General features: G+C 50.8%; 2 protein-coding genes across 4 annotated transcripts in view; one reads left to right on the top strand and one right to left on the bottom strand.

The window, feature by feature from the left end:
- The window catches only part of LOC140117164 (ecto-ADP-ribosyltransferase 5-like), a 32,264-nt gene that overhangs the window by 2,379 nt on the left and 10,488 nt on the right, over window positions 1–19,397 (top strand). Inside the window, exons 1-2 of one of the 3 annotated variants that reach the window (XM_072133648.1) lie at window positions 13,849–13,988; window positions 18,207–18,271. In XM_072133648.1, the coding sequence (XP_071989749.1) occupies window positions 18,221–18,271 (51 nt within the window). In that variant the 5' untranslated portion in view covers window positions 13,849–13,988; window positions 18,207–18,220. Of the gene's footprint in view, window positions 1–13,848; window positions 13,989–18,204; window positions 18,272–18,394; window positions 18,542–19,397 lie in introns of those variants that run through there. The other 2 variants (XM_072133650.1, XM_072133649.1) reach the window with 2 other exon arrangements.
- Window positions 1,915–11,580, bottom strand: LOC140116398 (uncharacterized). Its single transcript, XM_072132926.1, has 3 exons — window positions 11,504–11,580; window positions 5,733–6,797; window positions 1,915–2,888 (listed from the first exon to the last, which is right to left on the bottom strand). The coding sequence occupies exons 2-3, from the start codon at window positions 6,624–6,626 to the stop codon at window positions 2,295–2,297; spliced, it is 1,488 nt and encodes a 495-aa protein (XP_071989027.1). The 5' UTR covers window positions 6,627–6,797; window positions 11,504–11,580; the 3' UTR covers window positions 1,915–2,294.

The raw sequence follows: 19,397 nt of genomic DNA, 5'->3' as shown, positions 1-19,397 counted from the left end.
CAGACATGTAATCTCCCGCTGCAGCTCCTCCAGTTCATCACAGCTCAGACATGTAATATCCCGCTGCAGCTCCTCCAGTTCATCACAGCTCAGACATGTAATGTCGCGTTTTTAAACACATCCAAAACGAAAGTGGGAGGGGGTTTGGCCAAAATGCATATCTTTGCAATGAAACACATGCGTTTCAGGCAGACTCCCCTCCCAATTTTGTTTTGGATGCGTTTAAAAACGCCACGTGGGAAATCGTCCAAAGGCTTCAGCCCGGATATCATTCTAGTGTTACATTGTGTTTCCACTGCATCTACTTAAACACAATGTAACCTCAGCGCGTGATCAAGGCTGAAGCCTTTGGAATGCGTAAAAAACGCATTAAAAAACTGCATCAAAAAACGTGACGCAGCACATTGGGGCTCATTTACTAAGGGTCCGAACGCCGCACTTTCGTCGGGTTTCCCAAATATTTATCTTTTGCCCTGAATTGCCCCGGGTTTTTGGCGCACGCGATCGGATTGTGGCGCATCGGCGCCGGCTTGCATGCGACAGAAATGGGGGGGGTGGCCATCGGACAACCCCACAGATTCGGTCAAACCGCGGAATTTAAAAAAGGAAATGTGTCGCACGATCAGCACTCACATGCACCGGAAAGAAGCAGGTGAACTCCGGCGGACCTCGGCGCAGAAGCGACACCTGCAGGAACTTGAACGCACGAGCTTAGTGAATCAGGTAAGTAAATCTGCCCCATTGTGTGAACATATACATGCAGAGACCAGTCTAATGGAACCGAAACTCACAGGATGGGTAATGAGCGGCCAGTGTTTTGCATGTAAACATCGGGCACTCATCACCGATAAAATGCAATTCTGTTGAAACACATAGGGCGCGGTCACACGGTGCGTTTTGGTTGCGTTTTTATTGCATTTTGAAACGCATTACAATTGCTGAGGAGAGGTGATTTGCCTTATTACATTACTGTTAACATTTGCAGTGTAAACGCGATGTTAACGCATAAGTTAACAATGCATTTACCTTTTGAAACACCATCCAGGTGGAACACGTGGGCGCAGTTGAAATATGCAGCTACAAGTGGATCTTGTTCCCAGTCGCAAGCGTTTCACTAGAAACACATCTGTGATCGGGCAAGCCCCGCCCTCTCAGCCTTTGGGCTGTATTTCAAAATGCAATACAAACGGGATAAAAACGCCTGGACCGTTTTTAAATGGACTAAAATGGCATGTGTTTTTTGTATGTTCTCTATGCTTTTGGTTGTTTTGAACCTGTTTATCTTTTTTTCTAGAAATGTTGGCGGCTGTGAAACAGATTAAAACCGGCCAAACCCATGGTAATCATTCAAAACGGACTGAAAACGCGTGCTTTAGTGTGATGTCACACGTGGCGTTTTGATCACGTTTTTAGTCCGTTTTTAGTCATGCATTTTCAGTCCTTTAAAAAACGCTTTTGTCCGTTTTAATCAAGACAAATCGGCAAAACGGTCAAAAAAGCAGCCTTATTTTTGAAGGACTGCTTAAAAACCACCTTTAGGCTACATTCACACTGCCGTTGCCCGCCCGTACCGTACCATAGCGGGCAACGGCAGTGCACGGGGAGAGGAGGAGGAGGTGAGCGCAGATCACCCCGCCCCTCCATAGGAAGATATGGCGCACGGCGCCATATTACGGGAAAAGATAGGACATGTCCTATCTGTTTCCCGGGTACGGAGGGGTACGGTGCCGTGCGCCCATTGCCGTCTATGGGGACGTATATCGGCTGTATATACGTCGGCCGTATATACGTCCCCCATACGGCAGTGGGAATGTAGCCTTAGGGCACATTCACATGGCCGTCTGCGGGGACGTCCATGCGGGCTCAAATTTGCGGCCGCATGTACATCCCTATAGACGGCAATAGCATGCTCTATCTTTCGGCGTGTGTGCGGCCGTGCGCCGCTATTCTCCATGGATGGAGGAGGGGTCACCTCCTCCTCCTCTCCAGCACACGGCGGTATGTCCGCACGGCAGGCATACCGCTGTGTGAATGTAGCCTTAGTTTGTTCCTGTTTCACAGCAATCAGTATTTTTTTGTTCTTCGGCTTTGGCCACTAGAGGTCGCAGTGAAACCTTAATCTAAAATAATTGATCTGGTTTGTGTAAGAAAAATTTCTACAATTTTCCAATATACTTTGTATCAATTCCTCACGGTTTTCTAGATCTCTGCTTGCTGTCATTGTATAGAAAGCTTCTATGTTTATTTCCAGGGATGAGCAGTTCAAGGTCTCTATGGTGATATGTTGACCTTAGTCATGGGCTCGAGCTCATCTTCTCCCTTCGACGCATGTCCTCCACTATCTGGTCACACTCCCTCACACGGGCGAGAAGTCTTTGAGTTTTCTCATCTCTGGTCGTTTCATCTATATCGCAGAACATATCGTGCTCCGACCTGAAAGTGTGAAATATCGGAGAGACTTCACGAGAAGATTCTGGACCATTACTGGTCTCCCAACTGATATCTGACCACAATGGACAAGGCTGGACTCCGAGAAGATGAGGACTCATTTTATCTTCTAAAGATTGGTCGGGTTCTGGAAATATCGGAGCCGCACATGGAGACCGAAGACTGGAAGAAGGAGGAGAAAAGGTTCCTTCAAGATCTGCACTGTGTCCTCTCGATGGATCTGCTGAAGGGTCTGAGGGGGATGTTTCTTGAGGATGTGGTGAAGATGTAGATCGGTCGTGTTCCCGAGGAGATCGGTTGACCACCACTTTTACGTCCGTTGAGTTTTGCTTTGTGTCACCACCACTCAAATGAATTTTTTTCAAGAAATTTTCATTCCTGCCCAAAGAAGAAAGTTTTCTTTTGCTTCTTCTTCTTCTTGAGTGTTCCCAAAAAGAGATCTGGAGAGACAGTAGACATCAAGTGTACAAAAATCATGAATTGGGGGGCATTCACTAAGGGCTGCGCGTCAGTTTTCTGTCAGGCTTTGCACGTTCTTGCACTGCTTTCACAGGAGGAAGCGCCACATCTGTGTCACACGTGACCCTTTTGTGTCGCAGCTGCACTATTCTTCATGCGACACAAGTTTCTGCACTGATGGGGGCGCTCCGGTTCTCAGTTGGGCCGTGCGCCAGATATATCATACAACAGAAATGTGTTGCACGCCCCATGTTAAAGGTGCACCAAAAAAAGTGGTGCCCTCTGTTGGGGCAGTTCAGGGGGCACCAGATTCATGCAGAATGTGTGCCAGAAATCCTGAATCTGGCGCCCCCTGCACACTACGCAGGACATTGCACATTACACTGTTCTTAGTAAATGTGCCTCATTATGATTATAACTGGACTGTTGACTTTTTTTACTCGACCACTAGAGTTAGTGATTTTTTGGGATGCTGACCAAACCTGTTGACATATTTATTTTTGGGCAACAGCCAAAGCCAACAGACATCAAGAATACAGAGTAGTGGAAGAGCCGAGAGGTATGAAAGGAGCAGCAGGAAGGACTGTGTGATGGACAATTGGGCGTGTGGACCTACTGTGCACCCTAACTATATTTGCTTAGCGCCCCCTTACTTTTTTATTTATTCAAAGGGGTTTGCCCATGAAAGAGAGTTCTCAAATTTCAACCCACTAGTGATGTTTACATAGTAAAGACCATTTTAACACCTTACTTTACAATGTTACTCAGTTTCATTGATGTTTTAGCTCCTATCACTCAGTGATGGTCGGTTTAAGATACTAAGCAGACGCTTCATGATCCCTCTGTGCTGTGAGATGCTGTGTGGTGACAATGTGCTTAGATTATCAGGGTGCAGGGTTTATCTACACTTTTATTTAGCTTCTGAACATTTTACTAGTATCTGACACATAGAAAGAGAGAGATGAGACATATGAGAGAGCCGTGAGATGGATATTACACATAATGACACTCCAGCTCTGCTAACTTACCCATAACACACAGAGCTCTGCTATCTCACCCATAAAACACACAGAGCTATGCTATATGTCTCCCTCCCGGATAAGGACCTTGGCCCAGATTTACTGATCTGTCGTACATGTATTTATGATGCATTTCCGCAGCCGTACTATGTACTACACATGCCGCGCCACAATACTGTGCACATAAGTGGGCGTACCGATGCTCATTCACACCCTGCATCACTTTTATGTCATGTTTTTATGTTGCATAAGAATCTCGTCTTCATGGGAAAACCCCTCTAATGACGACACAACTGACTACAAATGTGACATCAAATTGTGCCCAATTAGCTCCCCCACCTCCGCCATGGTGTCTTGTGACCTGCATGAAAATCTGAACTCCAAAACAAGCGGTTTTTAGACGCGGTTTTCATGCGGATTTCATGTGAAACTGTCTATTTTGTTTTGCGTCTTTGCGTTTTTTATTCTGATTTTTCCTCTTTTTTACCATCCCTTTAGGCTATCCGCACACGTTGTGGATTCTGTGCAGATTTTAGTAGTGAATGGGATTTGGAAAAAGTCGATGCATTTATTTTCTGCGCAGAAATTGTTTGACGTGATAAATAAAATAAAGATCATGTGACTTTTCTTGTGCTTTCCCACAGATTTTTCCATGCATTTTTTGCATTTTAAGTTTATGGAAGAGTAAAAAACTGCATCAAATCTGGATCAACAAGGAGGTTTTAATGCAGAAACCCCTCAGACTAAGGCTATTTGCTCATGTTGCCGATTTTCACGTAGAAGATCCGCATCCCATACACACAGTTTTTATGTGCATTTTTCATGCACATTCCATGTAGATTTGTCTATTTAGTGTTGCAATATTTGTGCAATTTTTAAGCGGATTGTTTGTATGGGTTTTTTCCCTCTTTTTTTCCCCCAATCCCTTAAGGCTATAAGTGTGTTTTGCCAATATGTTCTGTGACATGTAATGTCCCGCTGGATGGGTCATCACTAAATTTAACTCCAGTTTCCTAGTCAGCTGGAGAGGGTATGGCCAGCTCTCTAATACCAGCTTTAAACTTTCTTCCCCTGTCACCAGGAGACCCACTGGACTAGGGCTGAGGTAATTTTACATTTTTACTCCACAATGGAATCATTGCCGCAGCCATCCAATCCACTGCCTTGAGTGTGCCTGCAGGAAGGATCCTTTACAGCTTCTTGCCTGTTGTTGTTTGGACCATGTCTGCCACTATAGAAACTGAGAGTTATTTCAAGATTCCCGTTGTATAGTGTAATCCCTGGCTGCTGCTAACACCATAGGCCTCACCTTCACCATCTGCCTTGGGATCTGTTACCTCACACACTGGGAGTACGCCAGGGAGATGCTTCCACTACATTGCAGCCTCCCCCTCTTCTTGTATCTACTGCTGGCCCTGATGGGTGTGGACGGGTCTGTACCTGTAGACTAAGCCAACATGACACATTCTGGTGCTAGAGCCCATTACAGCCAGCCACTCCAGTCCCTGGGAATCCAGCTGCCCCGCACTGTGGTCAGGCCCCAGTGGGGTAATATTGCACATGCTGAAGCAAAACATGATTCCCTCAGTTCAGAAACTGGGTTGCAGGGCAGTATTCATCATAAACATGACCCCAATAAAAACTTATCCAGAACCACCACTGCCTTGTAAGACTGGCCAAGCAGGTCCTCACACCCAAAACCTCAAAAGGAGGAGTTCAAGGTCTCTTACGTCCGTTAACTCTGTGACAATTTGGGTAATGAGAAGAGAAAAAAAAAGATAAGAGTAGCCTAATGTGGTAACTTACCTGTAGGTTGTTCTCAGTAGAAGGTTTTGAAGATGAGCTTCTATTATCAGACTTTCCTTTTGCTGGTAGATCTTGTATGTCTCCATCCACCCCTCCTGGACAAACCTCTAGTCTGACACATTCCTGGGGCAGACGTGTCACACATCCAAAGCTATTGTGCCTCCGTTCACTACTTGTCCTCAGTTCTTTTATCGTTGACGGTGAATTTATGGGGACAATTTCTTGTTTACTTTTTCCAGCTCTGCAGTTTTGAGCCTCCTCTGGTTGGGGTTCACAGAAGTTCTCGAGTCTTTCCAGGGCTTCACCGTAGTCATTGCTTATGTTTGTTTTGTTGCTCTCGGGCAGTAAATACATGATATTTTTATACATGCACAGAGCGGTGGCTTTCATCTTCATCACCTCTAGGCTAAGGATGAGAGAGTCACTTATGGTTTGGAGTTCACTCTCAAGTAATGTCTTCTCTGCATCGCTCTTTCGGGACAATTGTAATATGGTCAATGCAATGTTCTTGGGGCACTTCACAGGAACCAAGTATGTCCCATGGTCTTCTCTTGACCATTTTTCTGTTCTTCTTTCGGATGATCTTCCATCAGATGATTGAGATGTGTCCGTAAGTGTCACCTTAGAAGGTTCAGACACAGTGGTCCTTGCTTTGTGGCTATTTGGTAACTTTTGAATAGTGATTGGTGATACAACGATGACATTGGGAGTCTCGATGAAGTCAGTGGAATCTCCAAGTCTTGTTATTCTCTGTTGAGCTAAAGAGGACAACATGGAGATTGGGACTCTTTTCACTTCTGCCTTTTCTGGTATCTGAAAGTAATAACCAAAAATGTCAGGCTCCTCAGGACCTGTTGTGTGCAATGTGTCTGCCATATTCATGTAGGGGTCCATTTGGTTCTGTGCTAAAATTCCGGTCAGATCAGATCTTTTTGAGACGTCACATGGCAGCACTAGGTAGGCGTTCTCCGATATTCAAACAAACAACCAGTATTGGGTTTCTAGGATCCAACAATGGTCCTGTCATCGATGGTTAGATCTACACAGGACCGGCCATTACTACACCTGAAACATTGAGAAAATGCAAGGAATGGCATCACAACGTGTACAATGTGGTGGGTCTACGAGCTACAAATCTCAAACCTCCCAGATGAACTGGATGTGAACTCCTCCTATACTGACATTGACCCTGACAGAACCAAGTTACTTGGAAAGGAAGGAGGGGTAACCTTTGTTGGCTTTCAGTTCTGAAGTTTAATGACCTGTAGAGGACTTTAAAGAGACCTCAAACTTCTTTGACTTCTCCAGACTCTACTACTTCTTTAGACTCATTTCATGACTACTCTTCTTTCTTCAGACTTGGATTCCCGTGAGTCCTCCAGACTCTTTGGTTTTACTCAAACTCCTCTGTCCCCTTTAGATTCCAGACCCCCTCCATCTCCGCAGGATCTTCCGTACATTACTATGTTATTTGCCCATAATTAGCTCTCTCTATACTCCTCCAGAGCCCTCTGTCCTCCTCCTCTCGACTCCTCTGTCCTCCTTCCGGACACCACTGTTCTCATCCTCCAAACTCCTCAGTCCTCCAGACATTTCTTTTCTCCTCAACCAGACTCATATGTCTCTTCTCCTCTTTCAGACTCCTCTGTCCTCCTCCTCCTAACTCTTTTATCATCCACCTTCAGACTCAGATGTTCTCCCTCCTCTTGACCCCTTTGTACTCCTCCTTCAGACTCCTCTCTTCTCCTCCTCCTCCAGACTCCTCTCTCATCCTCCTTCAGATCCCTCTGTCCTCCTCCTTTAGACTCCTTTGTCCTACTCCTCCAGCTCCTCCAGACCCCTCTGTTCTCCTCATCCAGACGCCTCTGTCCACCCCTTTCAGATCTCTCTGTTCTCCTCCTACAGACCCCTCTCTCCTCCTCCTCCAGACCCTTCTCTCCTCCTCCTCCTCTGATCTCCTCCTTCAGACTCTTCTGATCTCCTCCTTCAAACTCCTCTTTCCCCCAGACTCCTCTCTCCTCCTCCAGACTCCTCTGTCCTCCTCCTCCAGACGCCTCTGTCCTCCTCCTTTAGACTCCTCTGTCCTCCTCCTCCTCTAGACTCCTCTGTCCTCCTCCTCCTCTAGACTCCTCTGTCCTCCTCCTCCTCCAGACTCCTCTGTTCTCCTCCTCCAGACTTGTCTGTCCTCCTCCTCCAGACTCCAGTGCCCTCCTCCTCCAGACTCCAGAGTCCTCCTCCTCCAGACTCCTCTATCCTCCTCCTCCTCCAGACTCCTCTGTCCTCCTCCAGACTCCTCTGTCCTCCTCCTCCTCCAGACTCCTCTGTCCTCCCTCCTCTTGACCCCTTTGTACTCCTTCTCCAGACTCGTCTGCCCTCCTCCAGACTCCTGTGTCCTCCTCTTCCAGACCTCTCTCTTCTCCTCCTCCAGACTACTCTGTTCTCTACCAGACTCCTCTCTCCTCCTCCAGACTACTCTCTCCTCCTCCTTCAGGCCCCTCTGTCCTCCTCCTCCAGACTTCACTGTCCTCCTCCACCAGACTCCTTTGTCCACCCCTCCTGGTCTTTCTGTCCTCCTCCTCCAGTCTCCTCTCTCCTCAAGACTCCTCCTCTCTCCTCTTTCAGACTCCTCTCTCCTCCAGACTCATCTGTCCTCCTCCAGACTCCTTTCTCCTCCAGACTCCTCTCTCCTCCAGACTCCTCTATCCTCCTCCAGATTCCTCTATCCTCCTCCAGACTCCTCTGTCCTCCTCCTCCAGACGCCTCTGTCCTCCTCCTCCTTCTCCAGACTCCTCTGTCCTTTCTCCTCCAGAATCCTCTGTCCTCCCCCTTCTTCAGACTCCTCTATCCTCTCTACTCCAAAATCCTCTGTCCTCCTCCTCCAGACTCCTATGTTCACCCCTCCATATCTCTCTGTTCTCCTCCTCCAGACCCCCCTGTCCTCCTCCTCCAGTCTCCCCTTTTCTCCAGACTCCTCTGATCTCCTCCTCCCGACTCCCCTCTCCTCCAGACTCCTCTCTCCTCCCGACTCCTCTCTCCTCCAGATTCCTCTCTCCTCCAGATTCCTCTGTCCTCCTCCTCCTCTAGTCTCCTCTGTCCTCCTCCTCCAGACTCCTCTGTCCTCCTCCAGACTCCTCTGTCCTCCTCCTCCAGACTTCTCTGTCCTCCTCCTCCAGACTTCTCTGTCCTCCTCCTCCAGACTCCTCTGTCCTCCTCCTCCAGACTCCTCTGTCCTCCTCCTCCAGACTCCTCTGTCCTCCTCCCTCCAGGCTCCTCTGTCCTCCTCCCTCCAGGCTCCTCTGTCCTCCTCCCTCCAGACTCCTCTGTCCTCCTCCTCCGGTCTCTTCTGTCCCCATTCTCCAAGGTTCCCCTGTCCCCCTCCTCCAGGCTTCTCTGTCCTCCTCCCTCCAGGCTCCTCTGTCCTCCTCCTTCCAGGCTCCTCTGTCCTCCTCCCTCCAGGCTCCTCTGTCCTCCTCCCTCCAGGCTCCTCTGTCCTCCTCTCTCCAGGCTCCACTGTCCTCCTCCTCCTCCAGACTCCTCTGTCTTCCTTCATCCAGGCTCCTCTGTCCTCCGCCTCCAGACTCGTCTGTCCTCCTCCTCCAGGCTTCTTTGTCCTCCTCCCTCCAGACTCATCTGTCCTCCTCCCTCCAGGCTTCTCTGTCCTCCTCCCTCCAGACTCCTCTGTCCTCCTCCTCCTCCAGGCTTCTCTGTCCTCCTCCCTCCAGGCTTCTCTGTCATCCTCCCTCCAGACTCCTCTGTCCTCCTCCTCCTCCAGACTCCTCTGTCCTCCTCCAGACTCCTCTGTCCTCCTCCTCCAGACTTCTCTGTCCTCCTCCTCCAGACTCCTCTGTCCTCCTCCTCCAGACTCCTCTGTCCTCCTCCAGACTCCTCTGTCCTCCTACTCTAGACTCCTCTGCCCTCCTCCTCCAGACTCCTTTGTCCTCCTCCTCCAGACTCCTTTGTCCTCGTTCTCCTCCAGAATCCTCTGTCCTCCCCCTTCTTCAGACTCCTCTGTCCTCTCTACTCCAAAATCCTCCGTCCTCCTCCAGACTCCTCTGTCCTCCTCCTCCAGACTCCTATGTTCACCCCTCCATATCTCTCTGTTCTCCTCTTCCAGACCCCGCTCTTCTCCTCCTCCAGACCCCCCTGTCCTCCTCCTTCAGACTCCTCTCTCCTCCAGACTCCTCTCTCCTCTCGACTCCTCTCTCCCCTAGACTCCTCTGTCCTCCTCTAGTCTCCTCTGTCCTCCTCTAGTCTCCTCTGTCCTCCTCCTCCAGACTCCTCTGTCCTCCTACTCCAGACTCCTCTGTCCTTCTCCTCCTTCTCTGTCCTCCTCCAGACTCCTCTGTCCTCCTACTCCAGACTCCTCTATCCTCCTCCTCCAGACTCCTTTGTCCTCCTCCTCCAGACTCCTTTGTCCTCCTTCTCTTCCAGACTCCTTTCTCCTCCTCCACCCCCAGACCCCTCTGTCCTCCTCCCTCCAGACTCCTCTGTCCTCCTCTCTCCAGACTCCTCTGTCCTCCTCTCTCCAGACTCCTCTGTCCTCCTCCCTCCAGACTCCTCTGTCCTCCTCCCTCCAGACTCCTCTGCCCTCTCTCCAGACTCCTCTGTCCCCCTTCTCCAGGCTCGCCTGTCCCCCTCCTCCAGGCTCCTCTGTCTTCCTCCCTCCAGGCTCCTCTGTCCTCCTCCTCCAGACTCCTCTGTCCCCTTCTCCAGGATCCCCTGCCCCCCTCCTCCAGGCTTCTCTGTCCTCCTCCCTCCAGGCTTCTCTGTCCTTCTCCCTCCAGGCTCCTCTGTCCTCCTCCCTCCAGGCTCCTCTGTCCTCCTCCCTCCAGACTCCTCTGTCCTCCTCCTCCGGTCTCTTCTGTCCCCATTCTCCAAGGCTCCCCTGTCCCCCTCCTCCAGGCTTCTCTGTCCTCCTCCCTCCAGGCTCCTCTGTCCTCCTCCTTCCAGGCTCCTCTGTCCTCCTCCCTCCAGGCTCCTCTGTCCTCCTCCCTCCAGGCTCCTCTGTCCTCCTCTCTCCAGGCTCCACTGTCCTCCTCCTCCTCCAGACTCCTCTGTCTTCCTTCATCCAGGCTCCTCTGTCCTCCTCCTCCAGACTCGTCTGTCCTCCTCCTCCAGGCTTCTTTGTCCTCCTCCCTCCAGACTCCTCTGTCCTCCTCCCTCCAGGCTTCTCTGTCCTCCTCCCTCCAGACTCCTCTGTCCTCCTCCTCCTCCAGGCTTCTCTGTCCTCCTCCCTCCAGGCTTCTCTGTCATCCTCCCTCCAGACTCCTCTGTCCTCCTCCTCCCTCCGGACTCCTCTGTCCTCCTCCTCCAGACTCCTCTGTCCTCCTCCCTCCGGACTCCTCTGTCCTCCTCCTCCCTCCAGGCTCCTCTGTCCTCCCTCCTCCCCCAATCTCCTCTGTCCTCCCTCCTCCTCCTCCAGACTCCTCTGTCCTCCTCCCTCCAGGCTCCTCTGTCCTCCTCCCTCCAGGCTCCTCTGTCCTCCTCCCTCCAGGCTCCTCTGTCCTCCTCCCTCCAGGCTCCTCTGTCCTCCTCCCTCCAGGCTCCTCTGTCCTCCTCCCTCCAGGCTCCTCTGTCGTCCTCCCTCCAGGCTCCTCTGTCCTCCTCCCTCCAGGCTCCTCTGTCCTCATTCTCGGATCTGATTACACATCTCCCCGGGTACAATACATAACACTGACTGCTGTGTGTTCGGTCACCAACTGATAGATCCCTTTAAATGACTGTAATGTCCCCACAAGCTCCTGCCATCAAAGTGTGAGGTAAGTACTTACAGTACAGTCCTCTGTCCTCCGCCATATCTCCCGGACTGATCACACCCCCAGCGCTGCAGGAAACCAGTATAACCGCAACCACAGCCAGGAAAACAGCTGCTTCCCCCGACACCGAGCTCCCCTGATACCGAACCAGGCAACCGCAGCCCAGCAACGCCCCACGTATCTACTGCTCCCTGGTATCAGCCACACAGAGCTATTACTCTCTGTTATCAGCCATTACATCCCGGGGAGAGGAGACTGTACAGGGGGGGATACAATCTATTACTCTCTGTTATCAGCCATTACATCCCGGGGAGAGGAGACTGTACAGGGGGGATACAATCTATTACTCTCTGTTATCAGCCATTACACCCCGGGGAGAGGAGACTGTACAGGCAGATACAATCTATTACTCTCTGTTATCAGCCATTACATCCCGGGGAGAGGAGACTGTACAGGCAGATACAATCTATTACTCTCTGTTATCAGCCATTACACCCCGGGGAGAGGAGACTGTACAGGGGGATACAATCTATTACTCTCTGTTATCAGCCATTACACCCCGGGGAGAGGAGACTGTACAGGGGGGATACAATCTATTACTCTCTGTTATCAGCCATTACACCCCGGGGAGAGGAGACTGCACAGGGGGGATACAATCTATTACTCTCTGTTATCAGCCATTACATCCCGGGGAGAGGAGACTGTACAGGGGGGATACAATCTATTACTCTCTGATATCAGCCATTACACCCCAGGGAGAGGAGACTGTACAGGGGGGGATACAATCTATTACTCTCTGTTATCAGCCATTACATCCCGGGGAGAGGAGACTGTACAGGGGGGGGATACAATCTATTACTCTCTGTTATCAGCCATTACATCCCGGGGAGAGGAGACTGTACAGGGGGGATACAATCTATTACTCTCTGTTATCAGCCATTACATCCCGGGGAGAGGAGACTGTACAGGGGGATACAATCTATTACTCTCTGTTATCAGCCATTACACCCCGGGGAGAGGAGACTGTACAGGGGGGATACAATCTATTACTCTCTGTTATCAGCCATTACACCCCGGGGGGAGGAGACTGTACAGGGGGGATACAATCTATTACTCTCTGTTATCAGCCATTACACCCCGGGGAGAGGAGACTGTACAGGGGGGATACAATCTATTACTCTCTGTTATCAGCCATTACACCCCGGGGAGAGGAGACTGCACAGGGGGGATACAATCTATTACTCTCTGATATCAGCCATTACACCCCAGGGAGAGGAGACTGTACAGGGGGATACAATCTATTACTCTCTGTTATCAGCCATTACACCCCGGGGAGAGGAGACTGTACAGGGGGGATACAATCTATTACTCTCTGTTATCAGCCATTACACCCCGGGGAGAGGAGACTGTACAGGGGGATACAATCTATTACTCTCTGTTATCAGCCATTACACCCCGGGGAGAGGAGACTGTACAGGGGGGGATACAATCTATTACTCTCTGTTATCAGCCATTACACCCCGGGGAGAGGAGACTGTACAGGGGGGATACAATCTATTACTCTCTGTTATCAGCTATTACACCCCGGGGAGAGGAGACTGTACAGGGGGGATACAATCTATTACTCTCTGTTATCAGCCATTACACCCCAGGGTGAGGAGACTGTACAGGGGGGATACAATCTATTACTCTCTGTTATCAGCCATTACACCCCGGGGAGAGGAGACTGTACAGGGGGGATACAATCTATTACTCTCTGTTATCAGCCATTACATCCCGGGGAGAGGAGACTGTACAGGGGGGATACAATCTATTACTCTCTGTTATCAGCCATTACACCCCGGGGAGAGGAGACTGTACAGGGGGGGATACAATCTATTACAGAATCACAACATAAATAAAAATCTCAGAAGCCAAAAGAAGAACTGAAGTGGCTCAGTCCTTCTTGAATAATAGAAGGCTGTTCACACACGACGAAGATCCCGGTGTCTTTCCCCGGAGACTGTAGGATTATAGTTTGAACTTGATGAACCAGAGGTTTCTAGAGGATAAACCCAAGCGCCGGGTCTAGAGGTAACACTTCTTCTAGAGGGGACAAAGGCCTAGTTACATGGTGCTGACCCCTAGTTACATGGTGCTGACCCCTAGTTACATGGTGCTGACCCCTAGTTACATGGTGCTGACCCCTAGTGACATGGTGCTGACCCCTAGTGACATGGCGCTGACCCCTAGTGACATGGTGCGGACCCCCAGCTCCGGCCACCACCCCGGACCCTCATGTCTGGTTATTATATTCTGTGACTTTTCACTCCTCCAGTTCCTGTTTCTGTTTGGAGATTCTTCTGTGTAGTAGGAAAAGGGTCCCGGATGTCACCATGTAACCTCACACTGACACATTGTAACAACACCGCCTGTCACATACAGGCTAAATATAGAGTCACTGTCACCAGAAAACTAGTAATCAAAAGGAAGAAGAGACATTGAGGACCCGAGGTCAGGGGTAAGTGGCAACCTACCCGCAGACACCTCCTCTGTCTCTTCCTATCAACTGTCATGACTGTCACTTACCTCTGGGGTGTTTCTCTCAATCTCTCTCTGCTGTCCGCATGACTTTCCCTGTATCTGTTTGTTCTCTAAATCTCCTCCTGTTTCTCTCCTACCGACCCAACCCCATGTCTGTCTCTCACTGTCCCTCATTCTCCCCACCTGTCAGTCCGTCCTCATGTCTGTCTCTCTCTGTCCCTCATTCTCCCCTCCTGTCAGTCTGTCCCCATGTCTGTCTCTAACTGTCCCTCATTCTCCCATCCTGTCAGTCTGTCCCCATGTCTGTCTTTCTCTGTCCCTCATTCCCCCCTCCTGTCAGTCTGTCCCCATGTCTGTCTCACACGGTCCCTCATTCTCCCCTCCTGTCAGTCTCTCCCCATGTCTGTCTCTCACTGTCCCTCATTCTCCCCTCCTGTCAGTCTGTCCCCATGTCTGTCTCTTACCGTCCCTCATTCTCCCATCCTGTCAGTCTGTCCCCATGTCTGTCTCTCTCTGTCGCTCATTCTCCCCTCCTGTCAGTCTGTCCCCATGTCTGTCTCTCACTGTCCCTCATTCTCCCCTCCTGTCAGTCTGTCCCCATGTCTGTCTCACACTGTCCCTCATTCTCCCCTCCTGTCAGTCTGTCCCCATGTCTGTCTCACACTGTCCCTCATTCTCCCCTCCTGTCAGTCTGTCCCCATGTCTGTCTCACACTGTCCCTCATTCTCCCCTCCTGTCAGTCTGTCCCCATGTCTGTCTCTCACTGTCCCTCACTCTCCCCTCCTGTCAGTCTCTCCCCATGTCTGTCTCACACTGTCTCTCATTCTCCCCTCCTGTCAGTCTGTCGCCATGTCTGTCTCTCACTGTCCCTCATTCTCCCCTCCTGTCAGTCTGTCCCCATGTCTGTCTCTCACTGTCCCTCATTCTCCCCTCCTGTCAGTCTGTCCCCATGTCTGTCTCTCACTGTCCCTTATTCTCCCCTCCTGCAATCTGTCCCCATGTCTGTCTCTCAATGTCCCTCATTCTCCCCTCCTGTCAGTCTGTCCCCATGTCTGTCTCTCTGTCACTCACTCTCCCCTCCTGTCAGTCTGTCCCCATGTCTGTCTCTCACTGTCCCTCACTCTCACCTCCTGTCAGTCTGTCCCCATGTCTGTCCCTCATTCTCCCCTCCTGTCAGTCTGTCCCCATGTCTGTCTCTTACTGTCCCTCATTCTCCCCACCTGTCAGTCCGTCCCCATGTCTGTTTCTCTCTGTCCCTCATTCTCCCCTCCTGTCAGTCTGTCCCCATGTCTGTCTCTTACTGTTCCTCATTCTCCCCTCCTGTCAGTCTGTCCCCATGTCTGTCTCTCTCTGTCCCTCATTCTCCCCTCCTGTCAGTCTGTCCCCATGTCTGTCTCTCTGTCCCTCATTCTCCCCTCCTGTCAGTCTGTCCCCATGTCTGTCTCTTACTGTCCCTCATTCTCCCCTCCTGTCACTCTGTCCCCATGTCTGTCTCTCACTGTCCCTCATTCTCCCCACCTGTCAGTCCGTCCCCATGTCTGTCTCTCTCTGTCCCTCATTCTCCCCTCCTGTCAGTCTGTCCCCATGTCTGTCTCTTACTGTTCCTCATTCTTCCCTCCTGTCAGTCTGTCCCCATGTCTGTCTCTCACTGTCCCTCATTCTCCCCTCCTGTCAGTCTGTCCCCATGTCTGTCTCTTACTGTCCCTCATTCTCCCCTCCTGTCACTCTGTCCCCATGTCTGTCTCTCACTGTCCCTCACTCTCCCCTCCTGTCAGTCTGTCCCCATGTCTGTCTCTCACTGTCCCTCATTCTCCCCTCCTGTCAGTCTGTCCCCATGTCTGTCTCTTACTGTCCCTCATTCTCCCCTCCTGCCAGTCTATCCCCATGTCTGTCTCTTACTGTCTCCCCTCTTGTCAGTCTGTCCCCATGTCTGTCTCTCACTGTCCCTCATTCTCCCCTCCTGTCAGTCTGTCCCCATGTCTGTCTTTCTCTTTCCCTCATTCTGCCCTCCATTCAGTCTGTCCCCATGTCTGTCTTTCTCTGTCCCTCATTCCCCCCTCCTGTCAGTCTGTCCCCATGTCTGTCTCACACTGTCCCTCATTCTCCCCTCCTGTCAGTCTGTCCCCATGTCTGTCTCTTACTGTCCCTCATTCTCCCATCCTGTCAGTCTGTCCCCATGTCTGTCTTTCTCTGTCCCTCATTCCCCCCTCCTGTCAGTCTGTCCCCATGTCTGTCTCACACGGTCCCTCATTCTCCCCTCCTGTCAGTCTCTCCCCATGTCTGTCTCTCACTGTCCCTCATTCTCCCCTCCTGTCAGTCTGTCCCCATGTCTGTCTCTTACTGTCCCTCATTCTCCCCTCCTGTCAGTCTGTCCCCATGTCTGTCTCTTACCGTCCCTCATTCTCCCATCCTGTCAGTCTGTTCCCATGTCTGTCTCTCTCTGTCGCTCATTCTCCCCTCCTGTCAGTCTGTCCCCATGTCTGTCTCTCACTGTCCCTCATTCTCCCCTCCTGTCAGTCTGTCCCCATGTCTGTCTCACACTGTCCCTCATTCTCCCCTCCTGTCAGTCTGGCCCCATGTCTGTCTCACACTGTCCCTCATTCTCCCCTCCTGTCAGTCTGTCCCCATGTCTGTCTCACACTGTCCCTCATTCTCCCCTCCTGTCAGTCTGTCCCCATGTCTGTCTCTCACTGTCCCTCACTCTCCCCTCCTGTCAGTCTCTCCCCATGTCTGTCTCACACTGTCCCTCATTCTCCCCTCCTGTCAGTCTGTCGCCATGTCTGTCTCTCACTGTCCCTCATTCTCCCCTCCTGTCAGTCTGTCCCCATGTCTGTCTCTCACTGTCCCTCATTCTCCCCTCCTGTCAGTCTGTCCCCATGTCTGTCTCTCAATGTCCCTTATTCTCCCCTCCTGCAATCTGTCCCCATGTCTGTCTCTCAATGTCCCTCATTCTCCCCTCCTGTCAGTCTGTCCCCATGTCTGTCTCTCACTGTCCCTCATTCTCCCCTCCTGTCAGTCTGTCCCCATGTCTGTCTCTCTGTCCCTCATTCTCCCCTCCTGTCAGTCTGTCCCCATGTCTGTCTCTTACTGTCCCTCATTCTCCCCTCCTGTCAGTCTGTCCCCATGTCTGTCTCTCACTGTCCCTCATTCTCCCCTCCTGTCAGTCTTTCCCCATGTCTGTCTCTCACTGTCCCTCACTCTCCCCTCCTGCAATCTGTCCCCATGTCTGTCTCTCACTGTACCTCATTCTCCCCTCCTGTCAGTCTGTCCCCATGTCTGTCTCTCACTGTCCCTCACTCTCCCCTCCTGTCAGTCTGTCCCCATGTCTGTCTCTCACTGTCCCTCACTCTCCCCTCCTGTCAGTCTGTCCCCATGTCTGTCTCTCACTGTCCCTCACTCTCCCCTCCTGTCAGTCTGTCCCCATGTCTGTCTCTCACTGTCCCTCACTCTCCCCTCCTGTCAGTCTGTCCCCATGTCTGTCTCTCACTGTCCCTCACTCTCCCCTCCTGTCAGTCTGTCCACATGTCTGTCTCTCACTGTCCCTCACTCTCACCTCCTGTCAGTCTGTCCCCATGTCTGTCTCTCACTGTCACTCACTCTCCCCTCCTGTCAGTCTGTCCCCATGTCTGTCTCTCACTGTCCCTCACTCTCACCTCCTGTCAGTCTGTCCCCATGTCTGTCCCTCATTCTCCCCTCCTGTCAGTCTGTCCCCATGTCTGTCTCTTACTGTCCCTCATTCTCCCCTCCTGTCAGTCTGTCCCCATGTCTGTCTCTCACTGTCCCTCATTCTCCCCTCCTGTCAGTCTGTCCCCATGTCTGTCTCTCACTGTCCCTCACTCTCCCCTCCTGCAATCTGTCCCCATGTCTGTCTCTCACTGTACCTCATTCTCCCCTCCTGTCAGTCTGTCCCCATGTCTGTCTCTCACTGTCCCTCACTCTCCCCTCCTGTCAGTCTGTCCCCATGTCTGTCTCTCACTGTCCCTCACTCTCCCCTCCTGTCAGTCTGTCCCCATGTCTGTCTCTCACTGTCCCTCACTCTCCCCTCCTGTCAGTCTGTCCCCATGTCTGTCTCTCACTGTCCCTCACTCTCCCCTCCTGTCAGTCTGTCCCCATGTCTGTCCCTCATTCTCCCCTCCTGTCAGTCTCTCTATCCCTCTCCTGATTATATTTGGTGACCCCCTTTTTCATCTTGTAGGGTCTCCTCCGGCGATGTCTCCCCTCAGCTTCTTCCTCTGGTTGATCTTCCTGATGACTGGACAGGTACAATGACGATAACCCTATAACCTGTAGGATTTCTTACATGTGACTGTCTGGTCTATTAGGGTCCCCGTCCCCAGACTCCCCTGTGTGATTCTCTTGTCCCCTTTGTCTCCCCGTTGTTAGGTGACACCATGTTCAGCTTCTCCAGGATCCCAGCGCCAGACACCTGGGGCCTCATTATCTCCTCTGCCGAATACTAAATAGTAAACACATATGATCTCTTGATATAATATATTGGGTTGTAAGGGTTTAAAGGGCCGTGGCTCCATGGTGAGTTCTTGATTATAGCTTAGTACATCACCTAAACCAATCCGTGTGTCTACACACAGCACTAGAACCAAGCTCAGTACAGAAATACAGCAACACACATCAGCTCTGCACAAAAATACAGCACCAGAACCAAGCTCCGTACAGAAATACATCAACACACCTCAGCTCTTGACAGAAATAGAGCACCAGAACCATGCTCCGTACAGAAATACAGCAACACACATCAGCTATGCACAGAAATACAGCACCAGAACCAAGCTCCGTACAGAAATACATCAACACACCTCAGTTCTGGACAAAAATACAGCACCAAAACCAAGCTCCATAAAGAAATACAGCAACAGAACCAAGGTCAAAACAAAACAGTACCATAACTGAGCCCCATTCAGAAATACAGTAGCAGAACCAAATTCAGTACAAAAATAAAGCTCCACAACTAAGCTCCATATAGAAATACAGTATCAGAACCAATCTCAGTACAAACATAAAGCAACACAACTGAACTACATATGGAAATGGAGCACAAGAACCAAGCTCAGTACAAAAAAACATAAAGTACCTGAACCAAGCTCAGTACCATAACTACTCTCTATACAGAAATACAGCACCAGAAACAATCTCAGTACAGAAATACAGCACAACAATTAAGCTCCGTATGGAAATACAGCACCAAAACCAAGCTATGTATACAGCTCTAGAACAGGCTCCCTACATACACATATATACTATCCCATATGATTAAATAAATAACTACGGCGCCCCCATAATGAGTACACACCATGGGCACTTTGTATGTATAACCGCTCCGGCTCCTTTTCTGAGCTCCTCCTGTGATGACACATTGTGGCAGATTTAC

The sequence above is a fragment of the Engystomops pustulosus genome, chromosome 2, assembly GCF_040894005.1.
Source record: "Engystomops pustulosus chromosome 2, aEngPut4.maternal, whole genome shotgun sequence".
NCBI classification, from domain to species: Eukaryota; Metazoa; Chordata; class Amphibia; order Anura; family Leptodactylidae; genus Engystomops; species Engystomops pustulosus.
The sequence above is the reverse complement of the archived record's forward strand: the minus strand, read 5'-3'. Positions and strand labels throughout refer to the sequence as shown.

Bases quoted from the DNA above. Each gene is read 5' to 3' on its own strand.
- LOC140116398 (XM_072132926.1), bottom strand. From the start codon at position 6,626: ATGGACCCCTACATGAATATGGCAGACACATTGCACACAACAGGTCCT. The intron at 2,889-5,732 runs GTAAGTTACCAC...CTGTCTCTCCAG, and splicing joins CTACTGAGAACAACCTACAG to ATCTCTTTTTGGGAACACTC.